The 20,096-nt window shown below is 47.9% G+C and overlaps 1 protein-coding gene across 2 annotated transcripts in view; it reads right to left on the bottom strand.

The window, feature by feature from the left end:
* Positions 1-8,671: 8,671 nt before the first annotated feature.
* Positions 8,672-20,096, bottom strand: part of LOC135828358 (putative uncharacterized protein DDB_G0282129) — a 16,112-nt gene continuing 4,687 nt past the window's right edge. The window contains exons 1-2 of one of the 2 annotated variants that reach the window (XM_065340810.1): positions 11,665-13,064; positions 8,672-9,962 (exon numbers count right to left, since the gene is read on the bottom strand). In XM_065340810.1, coding sequence (XP_065196882.1) covers positions 9,060-9,962; positions 11,665-11,691 — 930 coding nt within the window. In that variant the 5' untranslated portion in view covers positions 11,692-13,064 and the 3' untranslated portion in view covers positions 8,672-9,059. Of the gene's footprint in view, positions 9,963-11,664; positions 13,065-20,096 lie in introns of those variants that run through there. The other variant, XM_065340811.1, reaches the window with a different exon arrangement.

A 20,096-nucleotide genomic window follows, 5' to 3' on the forward strand; every position in this document is an offset into this window, starting at 1 on the left:
GAACACAACTACCAGTATTCAACAGGTGTGTGTGTGTAGGGGGGGGGGGGGGGTAGGTGTGTGTGTAGGTGTGTGTGTGTGTGTGCAGCAGTAGCGGCTCGGCCAGCAGCAACGCAGGTATGTAAGAAACCTGAAGTGGTGATTGTTTCTGAAGACATACTGCCACCTCTACTGTTACCCGATGGTCAATTTATTCTGCTGTCACGCACTAGCCCCTCTCCACCTTTTTTTGTTTGACACCGTATTCATCTCTGACTCTTGCAGGGTGTGCTTCTGCTGGCAGGTGTGTTCGGCCACATCAGCGTCCATGTCAGTGTACGCAGCAGCGGCCCGGCCAGCAGCAGTAGCAGCTCAGCCAGCAGTAGTAGCGGCTCAGCCAGCAGCAGTAGCGGCTCGGCCAGCAGCAGCATCAGCGCCACATCAGCAACTGCAAGTAAGCATCAACGTCACTATGCGACAGGTTACTTCTGGAGCACTAGGGTGATACCTTGGGCATGGAGTGTCGTCTCAGCAGACGTGGCCTGTGTCGAGGATGGAGGATGGAGGATGAGCGCATCCCGAAGGCTCGACTGTTCAGTTCGTTTCTAAACAAAAGACCTGCCCATAGTGGCGAGACTGTTCGGAGTGACAAACCACTTGACGACCGGTATGAAGTGGCGACTCTTCAAGCAGAACAGACCTCGACCATCACCTGTTGCGTGCCAGCCAAACTTGTCACTGCTCCTTCACTGCTCCTTCAGTCGTGTAAGTAACAGGAAGAGAGCGCATGGAGGAGAGGAGAGGAAGAGTTCTTTACAAGAGACACAAGTGTACATCTACGAGTGCCCTACCAGTAAGCCAGCAGCCAGGAAGCTGTCACTGCGACCAATGCGACAGGTGGTTCCGGAGCAAGGGGGGATTTGCCCGACACAAGTGCCGGCCAGCAACATCAGCAGAGGCATTACGCCCGCTGCAACCGCTGTGTGTTATTGCGCCAAGGCATGAAGTGTCACAAGTGCAGCCGTAGCTCCTTCTGCATCGTTTGCAATTGCGGTCGGCGTTTCAGCGTCCCTACTGTTCCGAACCTGCTCAATCCCCCATGGGATCCGCATAGCCAGAATATGGCAGCGCGTTCAAGGTCCAAAGTGTGTGTGTGTGTGTGTATTGTTTTATTCGTACCTGACGATGGCAGTAAGGCAGTATTACCGAAATGTTGTACGTAAAATAATTGATTGGGTTTGCAGTGCTTTGGGAATGGGCGTGTCAACCCAACTACTTTCCATTTAGTTTCTGTTTTTCCCCTATACTCCCTGTACCTGAAGCCAGTTACTTTGGGTTGTTGCGAGTCTCGTTTTGCCACGTTTTGCCACGATGGCTAATGAAACGACTGTAGTCGATGGACAGGAGGCGTTGGAAGAGTTATTGAAAGTCCTCCTACCTCGAGGCAACTTTATTGTAAGGACTGCCGTAAACCCTTTTTCACACAGTGTTGAAGATATATTGAAGTATGCTGTGTCTCGCCCGAAAGCTTTTAACTGGAGCCAAGAGCACAACATGAACAATGCTCCTATACCCTTCGATGGAGTTCCTTTCATCTGTTGTGGTTTCTGCGTATTGGAATGCCAATTTGGGAAGGAAAGATTTCACAAAGGAAAGTCAGCAGAGTCGTCCACTCAGGATACTTCAGTACAGGGGCGTAGCACCCGCTACGACTGGTACGACCATGGCCGTACCACTTTTCGAAAAGTGTGGTCCGTCCGAAACGTGCAAAACCGTAATAAAAAAATCAGGATCCATCGATGCATATATACGCGCATCAGACTTTGACCTTTCTCGCTCCACATATACTGGCATACACAGAGACATAGAGAGCAATAGCGACAACACACAAAGTGAAGGGTAGTTGGCCGCAGCCAGATGTGAAAGCGCTGGACGGAGGGACTCGCACAGCTGAGACGGTGATTTGATGTCGTCACTTTCAGTTGTTTCCCGATGTTGCCGCTTGCGTAGGTCTGACAACTCCGGTGGCGACAGTGACTAACATTTTTGAGTACTTTTCACACACACAGGTGGGCGGCCAAACCTCATCGCTGTATACCATATCAGCAGGAGTTCCCCAAGGGAGCATACTCGGCCCTACACTCTTCCTGATTTACGTCAACGACGCCTCAGAGACCCTGTCACCCGGAGCCCACCTGGAGGCGTACGCCGACGATACTACCTTGTATAGCCTGATATCCCTCGACACATCCCCAGCCGACGCAGCATTGAGCCTCCAGACTTCTGTTGATCGCTTGCATCAGTGGGGCCGCAGATGGCGCATCTCCTTCGAACCGTCGAAGTCCCAAGCTATGACCGCCACTCTCCGCAGAACCCCCATCAATTTGCCTCGCATTGTCTTCGGCGGCACTCCTGTCCTTGAGGAGAAGGCTCTCTCTTTACTTGGAGTGACCTTTGACTCGAAGCTGTCATTCAGCACTCATCTCCGGAAGGTTGCCACTCGAGCCAAACAACGCCTGAGCTTCCTGCGCCGTGCAGCGCACATTCTCTCTCCAGCCGGCCGCACCACAGTATACAAGGCATTTGTTCGACCAGTTATGGAGTATGCCCCCCTCATCTGGATAGGTGCTCCGCCCAGCTACCTGCAACGCCTGGATCATATCCAACGCTGTGCTCTGCGAATCATCGGTCCAGGTGCACTATTACCTGTTGCCTCGCTTGCCTGCCTATACAAGCTGCATTACCTGCCTGGCCCTCCGCAGCTGCTCTCTGTTTTGCCACCGCGCCATTTCCCCTCATCCAGCCCCAGAACTCGCAGCGAGCATGGTAGCGTCATTGGCCATGACCACCAGCTCCAACACCAGCTGCTTGCATCTGTCCCGCTGGCATTAAAGCGCTCGTTCCCACACTGCAGTATTAGTGACTGGAACTCCCTCCCCGCCGCTCTTCTGTCCCAGCCTCCCCACAGCAAGGGAATACAAGCATTCAAAACTAATGTTTATCGCCATCTGCGAAGCACAAACTGGCTCTGGGCAGTTGACTCGCTATGATGATGCTCTCGTCGTTCTCCTCTATCCCTATCTATGCACCACAACTGGCTCAGACAACCGACTCGCCATGATGATGCTCCTCTCAGTAACAGCCCTTGTAATTTGTTAATAGTCTCACAGTTTCTCCCGTACACTCGCTGGTGTTAACCCTTCCTTTCTTTTCATTTTGCTGACTCGTACAGCTCTATCTTTTGTTTTTGGTGCGTGTTTTTGGCCGTGATGCCGAGACCTCAGGTCGGCAGAGCCATCAATGCCCCACCATCACTGCTGCGTCTCGGTGCAGCCCCTGCTCAATAGTTGTCACGTTCGTCCTAGTCTCAGTATCATTGTCTTTCTTTAATATTTTCGAGCTGGGAATGTGAACATAGTAAAAAAACAAAAACAAAAAAACATTGATTTGAACTGGCGTGCCTCAGAATTGCCATCAACCTAATTTGTGATTATGACGCAGCTTGATGCTAAGTTAAATGTGTTGGAATGGACTCGGATGGAGAGCCAAGGATTAATTTATAAGAAGGAACAAGGACCAAAGAGCTAAAAGTTAAGCTACAATGTCCACTTCTATAACTTAGAACCTTCCGTTGGAAGGCTGTTGGAGTGCGCATCTAAGATGTGCGACAGCTGTTAGCCAGTTAGTTGTAAAACGTCCGTATTGTCGGTCAGTGTCGTGCAATGGTATCGCATGAGCTGATTGTTTAGTAACTAGTGGTGGACATTGTAGCGTAACGTTTTGCTCTTTGGTCCTTTTTCTTTCCTATATTTAAATTAAATGTGTCGAATAACATTAGATTTCCCTGAGTGCATACATCAACTTTCCTTCCCCCTTTCAACTCAGTCAAACTGATGAATACTTCATGGTGGCTCCCCGACTGCGCAATAATCTGTATGTGAAATGTGTGGGTCAAGGGAGGGCTGTGTCCCGCCAGCCCACGCAGTTGCTCGGGAAGTGCGAACCTAAAGTTTCCAAGTCAGAGGAAATGTTGGAAGGTGTCAGCTGTAGTGTGAGGATGACTGCAATGTGCTAATAGCTTAGGCGTAGTCTAGAGCATTGCTGGCCTCTGGCGGCGACGCTCTTTCGTTCCATTTCTGGTGGGAACTAGGCATTGGCGGATAATGCTCGAAAAGGTGGCAGATTCTGCTCGAAAAGAAGTGAAATTGGCAGAACCATACAAACCTTATGGCGGGGAATTCCTCGAATTCTGCTCCATTTCTTTATCCACATACCAACCATGCATGAAATTTACCGGAAAAAGTACAGAATTCTGCCAATTTTCTGCCGGCATTATCCGCAAAGGCCTAGTGGGAACAGTCAACTTTGTCATCAGACGTTTTTTCCCCTTTGCAGCTCCAACACACTGTAAAATTGAATACAGTCAGACTTCGCTTATCCGGTCCTCTTTTATCCGGATCCCTCGCCATCCGGCAGAAAATCGTTGATTACCAATTTTTACAGCGTATGCCATGCATACATACAGTATGTGTGTTCGATCATCCGGTTCCCTCGCCTATCCGGATATTTTTTGCGGAAAACGGATGTGTGCGGTTTTAACCGCACACATCCGTCTGACTGTACTCGTACACTCAAATCTCTCTTGTCGGGGCAGTTTAGCACCGGGCATGGGCACTGGCCGTACCTTGGCAAGGCACCCGTAACTCTGAATCACGTACATGTTGATGGGGAAGGGCCACCAGAGATCTGGGACATTACATTACTACAGTAAACCCTGTGAAGGCGACCACTCGGATAAGCCGACCACCTGTCCTAGAAGACCACTGAAACCAGGATCAAGGGATGCTATTTCCACTCAAATGACCCTTGATAAGGAGACCACCTGGTAATAGAGACCACATTTTGAAGGTCCATTGAGCAGTGGTCGTCTTAGACAGGTTTCACTGTATTTCAACAAAACTTGGCGAAAAGGTAGAAATATTTCTACTGAAACTCGCCCACAGGGTGCCCGGTAGACCGAGGTGCCCATAACGTGGAGGTCCGGATAAGATATGAGGGTATCGTCTTCTTTTTTTTTTTGCTCCGTATACCCCAGTAGTTGGGCAAGTGGGTGTCCACAGAACGAAATTATCTATTCCTCTATTTGATAGTTGAGAACTACCCGTTATCGTTTGTGGGTTATTGCCAAAGCGCCAGGGTATCCAAGTAGCCTAAATCATAATAATTGAAGTAGTCCCCATTCCATTGTTGCGTAGATTCACTGATGAATGAAACAAGAAAACAATTCTGGACAAATCCTCTCTCTCCCTTCCGTTGTGTGCCTTGCGACCATCGTATAACATTTACACATACATGTCGACATATAGGAAATGCTTACAGTGCAATTAGTCGTCCTTGTAGCTATATTAAAATTGAAATATTTCCAATAATTTCCAAACGTACCTGTATGCCTTCCTTCTCTTGGTGAGTGTCGACGTTTCCTCCCTCCAGTGACACTCCGTGGTCAGCGTCGATATTCCTCCTTCCAGTGACGAATACTGCGCGGCAGCCTTGGCTGAGAGGTGCGCACGCATGGAGTTCCATTTCGTCTTCTTCCAGGAAGGCTGCTTTCTCTGCGCCCATTCTGGCTCAAAGCCGATGCATTGTTACGTACACTAAACTCTGGTCCTTTCCTTCATGCCCGTTCAGCTGCATGCTTTCACCATGTTCACTGGCTGAGCTTTTCCACACGGACATGAGGACGGCCGAAGATATGGACAAAGCGTTCACAATGGTTCACCTTGGTACAGCGGCAACGTCCTCTGAACAGAGGGTGAAATTCGGCTGCACTATACTGGTAAAACACCTGGAGAATATTGCGGATTCCATTGCGGGCTTCTTTCTAATTTTAAGAAGTCGAACAAAACGCCCACGCTACCACCAACCCAAATACTTCATAGCTGACGTCGATAAATGTGGTAGCTGAGAAATGTTCCGGTAGGGTAGCTTGGTTTATAGCTAGTTATTCGGCAACCTCGACAACACCACTCACAACGCTTCTTTTCGAGCACAGGAAATACGAATCGGTTGAAGAAGCAAAAGGAATCCAGTGCACATCGCACTAGCCCTGCTGTGTAACTGAACTGCGAGCAACAGCAGTCACCACACTACACTGTCACTGCACTCCGCCAAGCTGGGAGGGAAAATTCGCGCGAGAAACAGGATGGCGTGAAGAGAGGGCGCTAAACTCGTGCCACTAGTTGCGATACGCGAAGGGCTGATGTCTGCACAGCAGACACTATGCAGAGTTTCCATAATAGAGTCTAGTACATGTAATGATTATGTTCATGTGCCCTGCAGTCGTGCAGAGAGTCTGCACGTCTACTACTACAGTACTAGTACTACTGGCACTGCTCCTCAATCAGTCGCGTCACTCAAGTACACGCCGGGCGTTGCGCAGCCCTAGACCTGCAAACACTGGGCTGCGAAATGGTGGAAGGCTTACGCCAAATCTGACGTGAAATTGCGCTTCAAGTCAGATACCGAACTCGCACAATCAAACTTGAAACGTAGACCTGCGGGATCTACATCTACATGTAGATCTACCTGAGAATTGAGGACGCGACGCCTTTGAACTGGTCAAAAATACGGCCTGGGAGCATTCAAACCTCCCGATGGAGGACACGTTTCTACCCCCGTAAGTCCAAATAACTGGCAGGGAAGGGTTGGGCCTTTTTCTTTTTTCACGAGTCTCATTATGTTCTGTTGCCCGTACCGTGCAGTGGCAGTAACCAGGCGTGGGCCATCCCCTGGATTATCAAAATGGGTGCCTTATCATTTTCTGTTGTTTTTACACTTCTTCGTGCTTTGTAATGAATAAATTTGTACATGGAGGACACGTTTCGACAGTCTGGCGGGAGTCCGCATTTCTCAGGTTCCACTGTGTACGTCTCCGTACGTAGACTGTAATAACTTCTTCTTCTTTTTTTTTTTAATTCTTCGGAAAACACTGAATTGAAATAAATATATGACGCCATGCTAGACTAGTGACTATGTGGAAGGTAATACCGCATACCAGTGTAATGAGAGTTTACATAATACTTTAAAAATAGTATGAATTCATCATGTACATGTATTGTGTTTCAAGTCTGTGTTCGAAACTTCATAACAGTTTCTCCAACTGCAAGAGTCGTGCAATATTGTAGGGAGAGTCGGCTACAGCTTGACTGACGGAGGAAGACGACTGAAGAGCTGCAGAGTGACGGCTTTGTACTCTTCCTGGGCAGTCGAAAAGTATGTGCATTGCATCCTAATATTAATACCCTTGCACTTCTCACTTCACTGGATTGCGTGTTCCAATCATTGCCTAATTTGGGTTGCCTTTTGCTTTGTCTCTCACCTCATTTTTTTTACGGGGTAACGGCCTCTTTTACGGGCAAAATAAAGTTTTGTGCCTATTTGTTCCACCTTCTGACTGTATAATAGTTACAGTGGTGGACTGTTACTCTTAATTCGTATCTATGATTCTATGTGTCCCTTTCCTTTCTACAGTTTGAAGTCCAATCGAAACTCACCCTCACGTCTGAAGTGTCCTCGATGCTATAGCTCAGTCACAGCCGTATCGGAGGGCAGGCCTGCTTCAACTTGCAACTGCCGATTTCCAACGCCACTACAGCAGTACAGGTCCGTAGCACCCGGAGGCTCTGGCCGCAACTTAGTTCGAAACACTTAGACCCACCCAATTCGTGCAAAACTGTAGTTTTCGTCAATAAGTACTCGAATGGTGAGCCAAGGAAAATATTAAATGGAAACATGTTCTTTTTTTGGAATTATCACTAATATCCATGAAACTTCCCAGTTGGAAGGCCGTTGGTTAGCGCTGTCGAGCAGTGCTCAAGCTCACTTCCTTGCCGTGGAATGTCTCAGCATACCTTGTCAGTCTGGTGCTACCTTGTGCACGTCTGTCTCTTCAAAATCTGGTTTAGCTGGTGCACTCTAACACGTTTGTATTGTATTGTATTTTATTATTTTACTTGGGCATTCCCAACAGACCCTAAGGTCTTCTTACAGGGTGCCCAAGATGAATGAAATTGTTAAGTTCCTGGCGAAATGAATTGGGGATATGATTTGTGCGAAGGGATTCGGGAAGCGCATTAAAGCGGTCAGCACCAAGGAATGAACACATAACTTGTGCCCCATCGTTTTCCATGTTTCCAATTAATGTTTTCGTCAATAACAATGTTCATTTCCGGTGAAGTATAGTATAGCATTTAGCCTGAAATCCCCACTGACTCTAACCACTGTTATCTGGCTAGTCTCGTCTTTCCCAGGCCCCTGGCTCAAGGCTGCTCAGCAGTGCATGAACGCTTAGTTCACTTTGGAGCCAGAAATCGCTAACGGACCATGGATTTTCCTCTAGGCTCAATACTTCCACTACCCAGTCAAAATTATCTTTGATTGTCTTTTATTTTTCTCGTTTCATTTCTATCTTTATCTTTTGATTTTCCCCATCACCACGAACCATTTTTTCTGTTTGCCTCTCGCTACACAGTTTTCCCAGCATAGGACATCCTTTCCAGCAGAATATCCTCTTTCTTTTGTTCTGAACCTCGTGGGAATGCAATACCTTACCCTTCCATGCTCATCTCTCAAAACACTTCCGCTCATGGAGACCCCTCGGCGGGCGAGACGCCTTGTTGGGAATCCGTGAATATAATAGAACTAACTTTCAAACTTTCAATAGATACAGTAACGCGTCCGGTTGATCTTGGATAAAGAGCAAACATGGAAGACACGTACAATATGGTGAACACACAAAGAATGAACGTCAAGATGAATGACTCATTATAAGATAATCACGTCATATTTTAATCTCTTTAGTTATAGGTCGTTCCAAGCAACTCACAATACGCAATGTGCACGTCGCACGCCACACCTCAAGCTCACACAATAACAATAGTGAAATCAAAGTCCAGTCCTGTCTGGATACTGCAGCAAATGCAAATCATGTAGAAGATGGGTCAAGGCATTGCCACAGTAGGGGCAGTACGTCACCAGACAGCATGGTCACCATGACCACTGGCATTCAGTTGAATGCAGTATCATACAACTCCGTAATTGATAAGACGTGGATTCTCAGGGACGTGCAATCTCCGCGGTTTGGCACTGACTGGGGGCCTCCTGTGTCGGTCACTGCTGATTCGTAGACTTCCCAGACTATCGGGAATCGGCCGTGTATGATGCGATGCCATGTGCTGGTTATAACCGTTCAGGTTAGCATGATATGCGGGATGGCCACGCTGTGTTTGCGACATGTTGTTGCCGTAATGATGAGTGGGACGTTTGTGGTTTCGGCCCAGGGAGGCGTGCTTTGGAGGGTAGGACTGCCGTTGCTGCTGCTGCTGTTGTTGCTGCTGCTGCTGCTGCTGCTGTGGCTGGTAATGGCTCTGGTGAGAGCTGTGAGACAACGTGGAGGGGAGCCTGACGATCTCCACGTGGATATCACCACTGGAGTGAGTATCACTGGGTGAACGGTACGCCCTGCTGTCCTCTGGCAATGATGTATTGTTGCCGGCGGGTGTTGTGGGCGACGCCAGAGACGAGCTTAGTGTGCGGCTGGGCGTTGGCTGTGGCGACTGGGGAGGAGATAACAACGACAGCTTATCATCCGCAATGAGATTGTGATTGTTGAAGATCAGATTGAACTCAGATGGATCGGGAGGTGTGGTGGTGAACAGTACGTGCCAGTTGGTCAGCACAATAGGAGTATCGTCGGTTTTAGTCGAGGGCACAGGCGCGCTGTATCGTCTATGCGGGTATTCGTCAGTCACTGTACTGCCATTGCCTGCAGAGCCACGGCGCGGAACACCGTTTCTGCTCAGTGTCTGCGATCGTCGACAGTCTGGTGGTGTGGTGTTGGTCTGCGGTAGCGAGAGAAACCGCTGTAGGCGATCCGTACCCTGCATAGCGGATACCTGATTATCGGTAGGCTGAGCTCTAGTCAACTGTAGGTGTGAATCAAACAGAAACAGTACACATAGACAACATCGTTGAGGGTAAGAGCAATGAATAATAAGTAGTGAAGGAAATCTTAGGGGTTGCGCCCATGAGCCGGCAGCACGAAGCCAGCCTGGGAAGAGTAACTTGTCTGTGGCATCAATGCATGGATATAAATACCTGCTCAAGATCTTCAAAGAGTTCGCCAGAACGAGTTGTTGCACAAGTATACCATGACCATACAAGGCACCCCTGTTGGTTCCAACTCCACTCAATGACGGTCACATGGTGTTGGTCCCATTATCCATATGCCAGCTATGATCACACTTTCTAAACACATTTACTCGCAAGACAACGATTTAAAACCACTATATACACAATGTTCTCATTGAGGCATGAGATATCACATACTAGACAGAAACCTGGCCTGGCGTCTTTAATTAATTGAAGCATTCTACGCAACACGTTACAGTCAGGTCTTCCTGTGAAGGCTAAAAGTCACATGACACGAACCCTCAATGGCGCATGCATCCGCCATGCCGAATTCGTCAGGCCCGTAATAAGTGTGATCGTGTAAATCACCGTACATGTGTGTATATCCATACTGTCAATAAGGTCTGTGGCCATCGACCGGGGGAATATGCAAAGCGAGGCGCGATTAACAGCCAGTCGAGTGTTCCGTTGTGACCGTACGCATGCTGTGGTGTGCTGTCAAGCACATCGCAACGATGATTGCCGCATGATTCGGTACACGTCCTGGCTTGCGGTACTAACTGCGTTCATCTCACACTATGCATGTACCTCTAGTGCTGAACACCTGTAGCACCATCACGACTTCGTCTAGTGTGCTCATGCACAAGTTCAACACGTCCATCACAAACAAGAAGCGGAAGTTGCTCAGCTTCCTATGTTCCGTGTCAACTATGAACATGATAATTTTCTACACGGACCCGTGTGCAGTGTCCGATGCATTTCAAAACGCTAGAAACGCTGCAAAACGATAGCGAAAGCACTTGTCTCAAGATAATTTTGTTTTCTACATGTACTTGTACGTGGAGCGGGGTTTGGTGGAAGGCAAGTAGGAGCGACACATTTCAACTCTTGGTCTGAACAGTACACAAGTATGCGCTCAAGGACGGTGGTGTGTACAGTAGCAATGGGAACATATATGTAAGCCAGTCTTCTAATTCCTCCAGCACAAGGTGGCAAGATACACAATTCAAGATTTAAACATCTGTACTTCCAATCTCCTTTAGGACTTTCATCACAATGTGTATGTCATAGGTCTTGGTACTGACCCATTTAACGCACTTCTCGAATCCAATACACCAGTAACACCACACCACCACATTGCGCTCTTGGCCGATCCAAACTCTGCACTCACATCCCTTCCAACAAAGAATCTCCCCAATTCATTCCCCAAGGAATCTAACACATACAGTACGTCATTCACCTTGGGCATCCTGTAAGAAGATCTTAGGGTATCCCGGAAATGCCCAAGCAAAATAATACAATACAATACAATACAAATTTTATGTAGTTTTTTGGTCCCTTTCTTTGCGATAAGTTAATCCTTGGCTCTCCATCTGAGTCCATCCTTGCACAACACAAGGTATTAGCTATAATTATTGTAAGACGCCCAAACATGTGCGCACACGCATAAACAAACACACGCACAATACCAAACACGTGGATTAATGAGGTACGCACCATTTCCAGTATGTGTCCAGTGGCCATGAGGTACGACTAGGCGTCCACTGCGACTTCACACTAGTCCTCCACTGGTTGAAAAGAGATTTCTCTACTCCGTAGCGTAGCTGTGCTAACGTGTGATATATTGTCCAAGGATTGGGTAGACGGGAACCTTGGTGGAGCTTCGTGGTTCCTTCAAGACGTCGAAATTGAAGTTAGAGAGGACGAGCAACAGTTGATAATAACCACTGAATGCAGTACAAGGTCTACCTCGACTTCAGCTAGTGATCTGATATAGTTATTTGCTGAGTGTCTTAACCTGTTGATGTCAAGACTTGACTGGTGACTTGTGGAGAAGGAATGCTGCTACGAACTCCCTTTGATCGCTCTGTGATAGAATTAGCACATTTCGAGAAAGCGCTGAGCGGAAACTTGCGATTCTTCCACTCTGTGTCCCATTGAATCAAGTGACGTTGTATCGGCTATATCGGTTGTATAGATGGTACTGAAAGGAATTCACGAGAGGCCAATGATCGGGAAAACTACGCGATTGCCAATAGCCTTAAGTACGTTTCAGGGCAGAGGTGTCGTCAGATATGCAGTGCCCGTGGTCCTTGCATAGCTATTCGAAGCATCAGAGTGACCGCTGTGCGAACAAGCATATTAACCTCGGGGCAGTCGTCCTTAGCTAGGTGCGCTGTGGCAATGTGCAGCGGTAACGTCAAAACCCCGTGGGCTTGCTTCACACTTCTACAGCATTGCAATGTTAGCTCTACTCGAACTAGTTGCTTGTAAATTTGTAGGACGTGCTCAGGAAACACTCCACAGAGCAGCTCTGAGCAGAATTGGACGATGGTGCCAAGGTGGCTTCGCCTTTTAACCGGGTTGCTAGTGTGCGTGCCACTAGGGTGCAAGGAGGCCCACCAGGTCCACGACTACCGGGGATAGAAGAGGGAAAGTTGTGAGGCAGAACTGAAAGAGAGGATAACTGCACGACACGCACCTCGACCATGCTAGCTAGAACAGCTGAACGTTTCCGTACACAGTCAGTATGCGTGAATGGAGCACAGCAGTGACATGTGCACAGGAGGTCTGGAGCCTGGACACATCCGTCCTGGCTCAGCTTGCCAGTGCTGTTACGGTTAAAACTGAAAACTCTAGAGTTACACGTCGACACGCGCACAATCAGCCGTGGTCTTTAGTCACGAGGAACTCTTCTCATTTCTACTGTGTTGGACTGGACTGTCTGCCGGGACTGGAATATGCTGCTGCCCGTTTTAAACGCATGTTTCGGTTTTCATCTCGTTCTTGCCGCGAAGAGACAGACAGACAAGGTATAGAAGCGTGTCACGCAGCGAAGATTGCCTAGTCCAGCAGCTCAGGCTCGGGCCAAGCCTGTCAGTTTCCGCTCCCATATCCCCAAGTTGACCGTTATGCCACTTATGGCCATCGCACTCTGGCAGCGACTGTCTCTCGAGATACCCAGCTGTACCCGCTGCATTCTCAGGAACTCCGTCGAGAGATATGAATGTGTGCGCGCATCATGTAGAATGTTCGAAAATTCAGTTAACTTCAGGCTTGGGTGGCTCTGAGTACTGTGCCACAGGGCCTAGGGGTGATGCTCAGGCACGAGTAACGCTAAGTACACACAAACACACACACTCACGCACACACACGCACGCACGCACTCTCTCTCACTTCATATGTTTCCTTTCTCTAGCTGTCCCTCTCAGTGCGGTTAATTAATAGCACTTCGTGACAGTTGAACTGGACGCCATGTTTTTGTTGGCGTGTCAACGGGGGCACAGAACGCAACAATGGATGCGACCGCCTCTGCGTCGTGTCTGCCATCAAGAATTGGAAGCGCAAACGACAACCTACAAGGCCGGCTTGAGAGAAACTACTTGCCTGCTCGGCACAGTAACGTGACAAAGACAAGTTATCGCAAGCCGAAGACACGTTCCAAGCATATCTCTCTGTGCTATACACGTGCTGAGGTCTGCTAGTAAAATAGTCACAGTAGTTGGATAGCTAAATGCATGTGGAATGTACGTACAGCGCACCCAGGATTGTGAGATGTCGAAGAAAATTGGACTTTTGTTACTTCAAGTACTTCGAAATCGTGTCGCAATGTGCTAGTGACACTTTCCCCTGCTCATACTGACCACATAATGTACATGGTGATCATGATCAAGCGTGTACATGTGTGTATGCATTGGCTGACGTACGGGGGTGTACACCAATCTATGAGCGTTCGGTAATGCAACACCACTGTGCGCCACGGCGAGGGAAGCAACGCTCAAGAAGCGTGATAGATTACTTGGAGCGGAGACAGGCACGATGTCAGCTGGACGAAAGCCTACAAGCGATGCGACGAGCTGATAAGTCAGTGATAGAGACCAGACGTTCCACCCCTAGCCACGGCAGGACTCACTGAACAATCTAACACCAGTAATAACACTGCAGGTGAATACAATAGTAAGTTTTAGCGAACACACTACGCTGGAGAGGCGTGCCAAAAACTAAATTCGCGCCAAGCAAGATGGTCACGCCTTGGAAGTTTTAGCTGACTTGTCTTCCGCAATCGCACATGTCTCTCCAGTGACAGAGAACCTGACAGGAGCGATGCAAACATACCAGAAGTTAGTTAGTTTGGAATAACTATACAGTACACCTATCCACACGTGAGAGAGGCCAGGAGATCAGTACAATAATACTATACATGTACATCCACTCCCATACTCTAACACTTGGAAGTATCACTGAATGCCCTTTGCGAGACTAGTGTATCTCACGCGTGGTTACAATCAAGCTCGAGATATTCGAACAAGTACACTCTATCAATTCAGGCACTTTGCTATCCACCTGTCTACAGCACAGCGCAGTGTGCAGTGCATCCTTGTACTGGTTCCACAATGTTTGATCAGCAGGTAGGGGTTCAGTGAATAAGTAAGTAAGTAGGAATGGACCATTCGGGAGTAGCGACACTTCACGAGATCTGTGTGCAAAGCAATTTCCCCTAGAGACTGAACGATAGTTCTGTCGAGATTCAGTGAACACTTCCTGCTCTTGGAATACCATTCTAGCCTCGATTGTGATCTTAGTGAGTGCATTACGCGTCCACCCCCAGGCAACTCCAAAGCAAGGTTCGTAGCAATGACAATTTCTGTGGAGACATTATCATACGCTGACGGGCCACATGCAGACATCTCTAACCTCTATTCGGACCCACTGGCCTATCCTTCCCCCACCTCTCCCTCGTCAGCTTTTTTATCGCCATCTGTCTCTACATCTTCTTTATCTCCTGTTTTCTTCGTTTCTTTGTCACTCTGTTCCTTTCACTGCCTCTCTTACGTCGTTCCTCTCAAATTATCTTATGCGCCTGCCTGGTTTCTCCTCTCTCCTTCTCTCTCCATTCTCACAGTCACCGAGTCAGTACCAGTACGGTAACACGTGACACCTTCACGTCTCCCGTCACACTCACACAGTGCACCCGTCTGTTCCTATAGTTGTCACCGGGGGCACGGTGACCGCCATTACCGGCTCTGCACAGGAAATCACACTATGCCCTCTCGCCTCGGTTACACAGCTCAACACAGCTTGAGGAAGATTTTTAACGAAAACCCCCAAAAATATACAGCGAGGCAACCACCATCCGTCCCAAATGCGCAAACCTCACTCGAAACCCACCTAAATCAGAAAGTCAAGCTTTTCAGCTGTGGCCCGTTTCCTTGTCTCCATAGGTTCTAGTGAAAGTAAGATGAAAATGCAGTATGGCTGCTATCCGGGTATACGCGGTGCTTTAAAACCTGAGAGACGAGGTACGAGCGGAAGTGGCTTCACGCAGCCTGACTGTGTGCTGTCTAGCAGGAATGTTGCCACACGTGCTTCGAAGCGTATTCATGTACACCGAATACACGTACACGATTGTTTACACAACTGGCGAGCCTAGAACGATATGTGCTTGGACTCCTTTCCGTCTTTTAGTTTTGGACAGTACCATGCACAATACAGCTCTCTCCATTGTATTAATTGTTCAAAATATATGATTACGTGCATATCCCATACACCAATCAAAGCACACTTGCGGGCTACAGTGCAGGTGTAGTACACGAATTTCACGACGGACCTCAGAAATCACTTATAGTATACACTGCGCAGGGACAAAATAATACATGTACAAATACATGTACAATGTACTTCGAAGTAGATGCCTGAAGGTGGCTTTCTTGACTACCCCATAGCTAAAGTGGTAGAGCGTTGCTCAAGGCGCAGGTCCCCCGGTTCCAATCCTGGTGGTGATGAAAATCACAGTTGTCTCCCGATCATCTCCTTGAATACTCTCTCAAGCTACTGGAGACATGTACAAATTCAATATGGCGATCATTAACATAATACAAAAACTGTACATGAACCAATGTACAGGACAATCATCTGTGGGGAGTGTGGGGTAGAATATGATTGCATTGCTACTCCTTACGTTGATCTGCAAGACAGATAGGCGTTAGCCTTACACTGACAACACACAACAAAGATACAGTAGTAGCATGTCGGTAGCATGTGCTGCTCATGGCTAGCAGAAAACTGTACTTCAAAATACTTACACGCACATGTACATGACTGTACAGTACACATTATGATGTACATTACACAACACTCTCTTCTGTACATGTCCATGTCATACGTTCATACTCCTTGCAATTCACTTAACTTCGTAGATGCTGATTGTACTTGTGAACTAGCCACAGCCCTCTTCACTGAGCGACAATATAGTATCAAACGATCACGTGATTTAAGCTCTTCCACTTATGCCTTGGAGGACTTAGCGCACCCTTCTGCTGACGAGCAATGACGAGGATGACTGGAGACATGTTTCTGCTGATACTTCCTGCTCGCGATCCTTCAGCACAATGCAGCCCAGTGTTTCTCACTAGAGAGCAGCGGTGCTTGTTAGTATTTCTGACATGATAGCTGTCTTCTTTACTGTCGTTGTCCCGTAGTTTGGGTGTGGGTAGTGGTCGACGATTAGTGAGACGCTAGCCACAGTGAGAGATTCGCACGTAACGGCAAAAACTCGCTGTAAATCACGTTACGAACATTAATCATTGACCTGAAACCTTGGTGTGGTCCACCCTTCAGCTCTTCCACTTAGGTTTCCTGCTAGCTTGGCACCTCGCTCAATCACGGACTCCACGGTGTAAATACTTGTATCATTGCACGCAAGACTTGCCTACAGTTTGGTGACTCCCTTGCTGAAATGCTTGGGGTAATCATGGTCGATCGCGAAGTACATGATCAAACCGCATAGCCATCAGCATCACATGCAGAACACAACAATACACCATGATGGGTTTACACACTGCAGGGCTGTAGGATGTGATGAGGCAGAAGCGAATCCACTCACTTTGAGGTCTTAGGTTCGAAGGACGCTCGAGCCACGACACACCGAATATAAGACTGTTTAAAACTCTCGATGATGATGGTGATTGCTAGTAATTGCTGCGTAAGCGGGAAAGTGGGAGCAGCAGTACATGTGCTACTGTCACAACAGGTTAGCAGCTCTTTACTCTCCTCCACTGCGTCGGCTGCCATCGCCATGTGCATCACTGTGCGCTTTTGCCGGCGTTTGCACTATGATGGTTTGTGACTATTGTATCTTGTAAAAACTGTACCGGTAAGTTGTTTCATCTTCCATTGCTGTGTGTGATTCGGTGACAATTCCGCTAGGTCGGGAAGAGACAGGAGAATGGAGAGTAGCTGGGCATGGCCTTCACCAAGCTGCTGTCGATAGATACCAGTACATATACTGTTTGTGAAGTCAGATACATGTACACTGTACCTCTTGCCCATCCGGTCCAGTGGCATTTCAACAACACACAACAACGTACTATGCCGAAACAAGCCTGTTGGACAGACCATCTACCAAAAGTTAATTGTACAGTCAGTAGGAGAGGCGCGACGCGATACGTCTGAGCGCTCGAATTTATTTTTTCCTCTGCATGAGCAATCACCTAGGGCTTATTCATACTGGAGTTTTAAAAACATAGGATGCAGGTACTCAACTGAGCATGACCGCTTCACGTGTATAGCTCGGTGCATTGTCTCTTCAGTGTACTTTGCAGAGAGTGCATTGTTTAGACATAAATTGCTTTGGTAAGGTGTATATGTGGCTATTGAATGCCGGTAAACATGTAAATGCAGTTAGGGCGGCAGAAAATGAACTTAAGAATTCCACTGTCACAGTCGGTATTTCGGGGAGAGAATGTGGGGACGGGTGACAAATTGTGTTTCCGTTCCATTAGTTACTTTGACGCTCTGATGCCCGAGTAGAAGCTCTGCTTGAGAGCCGTCTTCACCCCATTGACCAATGCCAGGATGACACATTCTTCTTTGGACACCACTGCGGGCGTTTCAACTTCTTGATCTGCCCTTACTTCTCCCTCCTAAATACTCACAAATTCGCACAGTGAAACTCGGAGTCGCAGCACAGCCCCCCCCCCCCCCTCTCTCCCTCTCCTTCTCGCTCGCTCTCTCTCTCTCTCTCTCTCTCTCTCTCTCTCTCTCTCTCTCTCTCTCTCTCTCTCTCTCTCTCTCTCTCTCTCTCTCTCTCTCTCTCTCTCCCTACATGTATCTGTGCTATCTTAAGAGACTCTGTCCTGGTATAGAGCACTCACCACAAATACAAGACACTCACTCGCACACACAGACAAACACACACGGAAAACACGCACGGACACACACACACACACACTCCCGTAAGCCCCTGTGACTGTGTGCTTCCAATATAAAGTCACTATAGTCAGTTTAGACCATTCAGAATGTCAACTCAAAGTCTCAAACATATCCGTACTTCTCTGGCTCGTAACACTCACAACGTCCATTTGTTACTTTTCTCATTTCCCTTATAACCCATGCTTATCTGCCACGGTCGGCTAACACTCACTCTCTTCACATTGGCCGATATTCCCACTGCAACTTGACGTGTTGCAATAAAAAGAGATAGATGAACGTGACGTTATCGGTACTATCTTGTGTGTACATATTTCCACGTACATGCTGATGGTTGGGGACGTTATGAAACCACATCCAATCGTTCGTTTATGCTGCAGTCAGCTCATGAAGAAATCATCTACTGTATGGTATTTGCCCAATGAATCTTATTCACGTCATTCGCAACCAGCACAAGCACGTACTAAACTAAATCGCATAATTAGACGTATACAAGTGATGCTAGTGTGCAATGGCAATGATTATGTACATGTACATACATACATACATACATACATGCTGTGCTGTGCTGTGCTGTGCTGAGCCTCAACCTCTTCTCTGACTCATGCCCCCTGCTATTTCATACCTTGCTGGTTCAGTTTTCTCACTTTTCTCTATCCGACTACATTGTGCAGCGGGGACGATGAGAGGCCGCAAAGTATTTTGAAAGCTAGAAACACAAGATTCAAACTCCGATGATTGTGTGTGTACGTGCTGAGGTGCTTCAAACACTGCCACTGGACATCTGGGTGCACATTGTTCGCGACGAGAGTGGAATCGGCAGGTGAAGGACACATCGGAAGTCGTCCATGACAGAGAATGTGGCGTGCATTTGGCGGACACTCGCTGGCCACGACTGCCAATCGCTAGCAGGAAGCGACTGTTTTAGAATCGACCGCTCCCAGCAGTGATTGGAGTAAAAGAAATTTTGAAAGCGTGGTACCTGAACGCCATGTCAAAAATGTGACCATGTAATTGGCCGCTGTTCGTCCTCTGCTCAACATGTATGCACCGTATGTTGCGGGGTTGCTGGAACTCACTATGGCCGTCTTCCTCCCTAGCGTTTCCTGTCGTACACACGATCCGCGTGTTTGCCACCGCTGAGGCGACCGCTAGCTGCCCAAATACTAACGACCAGCAAACTGTAGCGAGCAGATGAACTCACCGTATAATTATGTTGCTAATTTAGTAATTGAGATGAGCACCTTGTAGAGGTTCAGGTCGCTTGACAGTTCCGTATGCCATAGGACCTGAGTACTGCGTGCACTTTGATCTCTTGTCTTCAGTCTCCAGGCTAGTGTTACTCAATACATGTACACTAGTCGCTAGGCCTTCGTCACCACATGACACTACGGTATGATTAACGACGATGTCATCGTTTCGCCGTGATCCGACGACAGTGGCGACGACCGCAAGCCTGACGAGCGCTCTGCCAGTAACAGGAACACAGTTACGTGACGCGCAAACCGCATTGATACTGGAACAATGTGATGGCGCTCGTTGGGGAGGGGGCTGACGTGACAAGAGTTACTGGCGGCTCATCCTTTGTAGGTCACCATCACGTTCTTGCCAACCCTGGACAAGTGATAATGTGCTAAAGAATCCGACTGCGTGACCGACATTGACGTTCAAAAAAATTTGACCATAATAATTATGCCATCGGAAACTACAACATCTGCAGC

This window comes from Sycon ciliatum, chromosome 12 (assembly GCF_964019385.1).
Source record: "Sycon ciliatum chromosome 12, ocSycCili1.1, whole genome shotgun sequence".
In the NCBI taxonomy this organism is placed as follows: domain Eukaryota; kingdom Metazoa; phylum Porifera; class Calcarea; order Leucosolenida; family Sycettidae; genus Sycon; species Sycon ciliatum.